Source organism: Scatophagus argus, chromosome 16 (genome assembly GCF_020382885.2).
Source record: "Scatophagus argus isolate fScaArg1 chromosome 16, fScaArg1.pri, whole genome shotgun sequence".
NCBI lineage: Eukaryota > Metazoa > Chordata > Actinopteri > Scatophagidae > Scatophagus > Scatophagus argus.
In genome coordinates, this window is record NC_058508.1 from 18,186,013 (window position 1) to 18,192,452 (window position 6,440).

The window sequence follows — 6,440 nt, forward strand, 5'->3', positions numbered from 1 at the left end:
ACTGTGCTGTTTGCCAAGATGGATGAATGAAAGAACCACACCTTAAACCTGCCTTAAATTATTGTTTTTTGCTGTACCAAACAGCTATAATTGTGGTCATTCCTACATTGAGAAAAGTAAGCATAACGTAAAAGCTACGATCGGGCTGCGTGAACAGAAAAAAACAATGAGCGTGTTTGTGCTTATGCCACAGAAGCCATTTCTTACCTAACAGGACTACTTTTATTCTGAAAGCAAAGGTGACAACACTTCCGGCCTTTCTCCGTCTCTCTCTTTGTCTGGCTTAACGCGTCTTTCGGGTCCTGCGCTCCGGGAGGAGGGCCCCCGCGGCCCCCACCCACTTCTTTAATGGAATTCTGCAAACGTGTAATGCCTGGCTCAGAGGGTTGGCCTCATGATTTCACTCACGTATGAGATGAGGCAAAAAAAAATAAAAATATGTGCTTCTCCATAATGTGAAGTCATTCCTTCGTGTCACAGCAACAGGTTTCAAACTGCCTGTGTTCTTTATTATTTGTATTTGTCGGGTACATCTGTCTGCTTCAAGGCTCCGGATCCTCATAGCTGTCAAACACGTACCTAAAAACTGCAGATTATGCAACAGATGTTGGAGACTCGGAGGTTAGATCTGTCCATAGGTGATGAATCCATTATGAACATAGAGTTTTTAAACTCTCATGTCTCAGCTTGTCAGTTTGCTCGGAATGCAGGCCCCATCCGAGACAGAAATCATAACCAGGCTGAAAATCCAGGAGCTCCTTGGACAGTGTTTTCCCTGAACATTATGTCTGCGTATGTTTTGAGAGTAGGAAGCTAAATAAATAACATTAACAAAAAATACTATAACATCTTTGTAATTGTGTAAAATTTAGTCACATGAGTCTATTGGGTGTTATGACCCTGGAAGACGCTGAGGAAAGCTGGACCCTCCGTCTGCCCTGCGGTCCAGACTGTGACGTTTGCGTCAAGTGAGCGAGAGTTACCAGCATTTATACCGGAAGTCCAGAGTTCTGGCTTCAAAGTTAGAGTAAAAATCAGGGCCGCAGACATGAGTTAACTTACACAGTTCATCAAATTTCTTATATTTTGTGGATTTTGATAGAGGAAAACTGGTTCGGTTGCAAGCAGTTTCTTTAGTTTTATCTTCAGTCAAGTCCATTATTGTGATAAATATGAAATGATTGTACGATATAATAATTATTTTCGAACCTGCAAAGTGCAAATGTTTGCCATTTTTTACCATGACTACAAAACTTGCTTGAACTAATTCGGCACAGTTGACACAAGGACTGTGTTGGTTTTTGTCAAATATGTGACGTGGTTTGAGTAGACTGAGATGCAGATCAAACAGTAGAAGGAGGAGGCAAAAAAAGAAGAAATGCACTACAATAACAACGCGCTTTTATTTTGAAAGTGTTGCCCAGAAGTTCTTGTTTTCACCATCTACCTTTACGCGGTTTTCACAGCCTACGTGCAGGCAGACATGAGCGTTCCCTGGTAAAGAAAAGAGGAAGTTTCCCGATCCACTCAAAACAAGAGCTGGAGCCGGTGGGTTTAACGATGCTCCTTCAAAGCTTGTGCCTGGCTTTACTCATCCCGGCCTTGGTGGAGGCTCAGTATGAGACGTACAGCTTTAAAAGTTTCCCTCAAAAGGACATCATGCCGCTGGACTCGACGTACGGCTACGCGCTGGAGCAGTACGCGGCGCAGAACTGGGCACAGAGCATCAAGTTCCTGGAGCTCAGCCTGCGGCTCCACCGGCTGCTGCGGGACAGCGAGGCTTTCTGTAGCCGCAACTGCAGCTCTGTCAGCCGGGACAACGACACCCTGTTCGCCGACAGTAGCCTCCGCGTCGTGCGCCACATCCTGCTGAGGGCTGCGTGCCTGAAAAAGTGCAAAGCGGATTTTCCTGTGTTTAACCTCGCGTACCCTCGGAGGGATGTGCTGGAAACTTTCGGGCAGAGGATACCGTATCGGTACTTACAGTATGCACACTACCAGGTGAGACCAGCACTTTGGTGTGGAGTGGAAAATAAGCGTAGGCCTTCACCACCAAATCCTAAAGTTACACGTACTGTGTCCCCATAGTGGATGTTCTAGAAATGTGATGCAAGGTACCCTACTGCAGTGCATGAAAATGAAATCTGGCCGTCAGTAACATACTAGAATACGACAACACTGGAAGAAATACAACGTCGCCACAAGTGTGCGTAACGGGCGCAATCACTCAACAAAAAGTGTCTGCAGTCGGTTCTCCTCCTCGGCTCGCCGAGAGGACAGACGTGCAGTCGAGTTTCTCTGCTGCTTTGTTGCGCCCTCCTGCCGACCAAGCTGGAGTTGAGCATGTGCCACGTCTCTTCCAGTGTCCCCCCTCCTTCAAACAATCCCCTTATTCTTCTCTGTCAGACCGGCTCACGAGGACGAGGTTTAGCCTACAAAGCAAAATTACATGAATCTATATACTTCACTGATCTCGTTTTTTTGAGTTTCATAAATTGTGAAATGATCTCCAGGTGATCTCTGTGACTGTCAGCAGCTTTCATTCTGCTGGTGTAATCAGAAACTGCCATTCACCACATCAGAGGACTTTGTCTGAAACCTTTAAATCAGAGCAGTTTATAGTTTTGTCTGATCAAACCAGTTAAAGGTGAATCAAAGCTCTTCTCCTCCAGCAGCCGCTCACATCACCAAACATGCAACTGATCAGGCTCGGTGTTTCATATTTTAGAAATCCAAGAAACACGGTCCAGTCAGGCTGCGATGTGCACTTGTAAAACTCTCTGTTCTTCCTCAGCTTAACAACCTGGAGAAGGCTGTGGCAGCAGCCCACACCTTCCTGAAGAAGAACCCGACTGATCCCCATCTGACCAAAAACATGAACTACTACAAGACGCTGCTTGATGTGGAGGAATACCTCATCGACCACGAGGAGCAGCCCTATGAAGTTCGTAGATTAACGCTGTTGCCCTGATCCGGCATGTGCCAAAATGAAACCCCTGCGAAAACTTTAATCATGATTCTCGTTTCCTGACAGAGTGTTTTCCTGAAGAGTGTGACGCTGTACAACAACGGAGACTTCAGCAGCAGTGCCCGAAACATGGAGCAGGCCATCACGCAGTACTTTGAAACATACAGCAACTGTTTAGCAGGCTGTGAGGGCGCATATGAGATCTTGGAGTTCAAAGACTTTTATCCCACCCTGGCAGGTAAGCGGGGAACAGTTTCAGTTCAGTCTAAGCAAATAAAAGTTTGTTATTTTGCTCACTTCCTCCCTCCCGCTTCCCTCAGATCTCTACATCGATGTGCTGAAATGTAAGGTGAAATGTGAAGAGCATCTGACGCCCAGCGTTGGCGGCTTCTTCGTGGAGAAGTTTGTAGCCACCATGTATCACTACCTCCAGTTTTCTTATTATAAATGTAAGAACTGTGGCAAAGCGTGTTGTTATTCAGGCGTGCGATGGCAGTCCGTGTCTAACGCTGTTTCCTCCTTCTCTGATCCTTCACAGTGAACGACGTAAAGAACGCCGCTCCGTGCGCAGCCAGTTACATGCTGTTTGACCCGAAGGACCAGGTGATGCGGCAAAACGTGGAGTACTATCGCTTCTACCGGGAGCAGTGGGGGCTGGAGGAAATCGACTTTCAGCCTCGGCCTGTGAGTGAAACAAAGACTTCCATCGCTCTCTTGGCGATTTCGGTGGCTCAGAGGCAGCAGAATGTTCACCCTGGCTGCACTTAACCAAAGCGAGAAAGCTGTAACATGAAATGGTCTTGGCGTGAACATTAACGCAATCTCAGGGTGGTAATTAGAAAGCCATATGTTCTCGTAAAGACAGACTTGTTTCACCCATCTTTTTCATTTGGTGCAGAGTTGGCAGCAGCCTGCACTGTGCCTGCTCTGTATGGAGCTCGACTGGCCCATAAACACGGTAGCTGCAGTAAATAATTTAAGGCTTCCAAACTGAGAGGCAAATCATGAAAAAAAGGAGCAAACAAAAGGACAACAGGCCAAATTTGTTGCACAGAAGCAGAGCTCTAAAACAGCTTGAAGTTAGTTTGTTCTCATCTGCTGCTCGGGTCAACACAAGAGCTCATTGTGACTTTTGTTTTCCAGGAGGCTCTGAGGTATTTTAACGTGACAACCAAGCAAAAAGAGATGTTGGAGTTTGCACTGAACTATCTACAAACGGATGATGAGGTATGTAGCAGCAGAGCCAGATGATTGCCGGGAATGAGACTCAACAATCCAGAATCGCTTTAAAAGCCTAGAAAGGAAAAAAAGGCCTTCAGGGAAATATCAGAAAAGCAACTGAAGGGGAGCATTACTGTCTGTGTCTGATCCACAGCAGCCGGCATTTTAACAAGTTCTTCATTTGTTTAGATGGACAACTGACAGTAGTCCACCATCACGAAACTTAAAAAATATAAATTCCTTCTGTTTGTTTCAGATTATGTCTGCTGTGGCAGTTAAAAAAGCAAAGCAATTTAATTTCTAATTGCCAAAATGTATCGTAGCAGTGGCACAAAAACGTTTGTCATACAAAAGAATAGACACTGCTAAGTCTGCTAACGCCAGCTAACGTTAGCCACCATTAGCTAATGGCCCCAACAGACCAGATCCGACTGTAGCAGCAACACCGCTGAGCGCACTGAATCCAGCAAAGGCAGGTTTTATTTCTTATGATTTCAGCCTTTGATTTGTAAGAGGAAGACTGTTATTTCTTCTTTCAAAAGAAGTTAGGTAGTCCCTCTTAAACTTTGAGGGGCCACTCTCACACTGAATCTGTTAGCTCCTAGAGTTTAGCTATGTAGCTAACCCTGTAGCATGACCGTATGTGCTTCCTTAAACGAACATGATTGGAGCGTCACTAGTGCTGTAATCTTCATTCATCTTCAAGAATATAAGCTAGACATAATAAAGGACCAGTTCGCCCAAATTACATGCACATTTGAGTTACTCCAGCATCTAATCTTGCTGATTTTATCCAAACACATTCACAGATATCCATCTCTGAGATCTTTTCTGACGTGCACAAGCAAAATACCATCACCTTCTGTTGTAGCAGATGTTTCAGAGGCAGAAAATTCAGTACAAAAAAACCCCAAATTGTCTGCATGACTACACAACACCATCGCGATACGCAATTATGAAAACAGCCGACTTGACTAGCGTTTGCTTCGGTTTCCAAAGAACAACATTCACATTCTTCATTTTTCTTTTCTCCTAAATTGATAAAGATATCCTGAAATTGGATATAAACTTTTACTGCAGAGGAGTAGCACACTAAATGCAAGCTGCTGTTGAGGTTACGGAAGTGGGAGCGCAAGAAAGAAGTCCCAGATGAAAGGGAGAAAGTGAGAGGATGAAGGCTGTGGAAGAGGGGGCGGGGGGCTGTGTTTTCCGCCAGCAGCGTGTGGTATGTGGCTGGGAGGTGTTGGCCACTGAGGCTGTGCCACATCCATTTAAGTCAGGTCAGCTCCTCCCATCTCCACACACACACACACACACACAGCCTGGACCTGAGAGGCTGAATTACAGGGTGCAGAAGTGACAGATTTATAGACAAACGAAGGAAAAAGTAGAGGTTTTGCCAGACTGAGTGGAAGTAAGATAGTAAAATGCTTGCTCACCTCTGACTGCGAGTGTTTTTTGTGTTAACTTTAAGGAGGTGGTAAGTCCAGAAGAAACGGCCGCCTCTCAATCGGAGCATCCCGACGCTGAGTTTGAGGGTGAGGGAGACTACGAGGAGTCCTTCCTGGCTGGTTGGTGGCAAGAACCTAAAACAAAGTGGGACACCGGAGAGGTCGCAGACTGACGTGTGTCCTCGTCTCCTGTCCAGCTCTGTCCCACCTCTCATGACAACATAGCGAAGAATGTTGGCAGAGAGACACACAGACAGACAGACTGACTGACTTGGCAGAGAAAAAGGACAACTCACACAGTTTATCCATCATGTTGATCAAGATCAGAGATTGACATATTCTGTCTTGGCTGTCATCAGCCTTTTAAAACTGTTAATGTTATAACCAGTCATTGGTGTGTATGTCAGTACTCGTTAGTGACTTTTCTACAGTTTTTATTTACAGGTTTTATTTAATGAAAGCTGAATGCCTCTGTGCTGTGCTATAAGGAAGACGACGCGTAGCTTTTCTTACACTGAACGATGTGTCGACCACCAACTGGATTGCTGTAATAATAATTTGCTTTTAATTAAAATAATTTTTTTAATACACTGTTTTTGTTTTGGTCATTTAATACCAATAAGATCATCAAAAATGCAGGTGGTGCAACAACCGATTTGATTGCCGTAGAGTTGAAATGATCACTTGGATTAACTCAGCAAGAAATCCTTTCAGCGGCTTCTGAAATGTGAGGATTTGTTGCTTTATTCTGTTTTATATTCAAAATTGAATAAATGTGGGTTTTAGACTGATGTTCAGAC

The 6,440-nt window shown here is 44.8% G+C and overlaps 1 protein-coding gene across 1 annotated transcript; it reads left to right on the plus strand.

Annotated features, from left to right (window-relative positions):
* The first annotated feature begins 1,432 nt into the window (after nucleotides 1–1,432).
* On the plus strand, nucleotides 1,433–6,231 carry p3h4 (prolyl 3-hydroxylase family member 4 (inactive)). Its single transcript, XM_046415392.1, has 7 exons — nucleotides 1,433–2,001; nucleotides 2,795–2,944; nucleotides 3,035–3,206; nucleotides 3,289–3,417; nucleotides 3,507–3,652; nucleotides 4,112–4,195; nucleotides 5,664–6,231. Exons 1-7 carry the CDS (start codon nucleotides 1,561–1,563, stop codon nucleotides 5,811–5,813), a joined length of 1,272 nt encoding a protein of 423 aa, XP_046271348.1. The 5' UTR covers nucleotides 1,433–1,560; the 3' UTR covers nucleotides 5,814–6,231.
* Nucleotides 6,232–6,440: the final 209 nt, after the last annotated feature.

What these genes read in the sequence shown, in the direction of transcription:
- p3h4 (XM_046415392.1), top strand. Translation starts at nt 1,561, where the DNA reads ATGCTCCTTCAAAGCTTGTGCCTGGCTTTACTCATCCCGGCCTTGGTG. An exon ending in CTTTTATCCCACCCTGGCAG is followed by an intron (nt 3,207 to 3,288) that starts GTAAGCGGGGAA and finishes CGCTTCCCTCAG; the next exon opens with ATCTCTACATCGATGTGCTG. An exon ending in ATCTACAAACGGATGATGAG is followed by an intron (nt 4,196 to 5,663) that starts GTATGTAGCAGC and finishes GTTAACTTTAAG; the next exon opens with GAGGTGGTAAGTCCAGAAGA.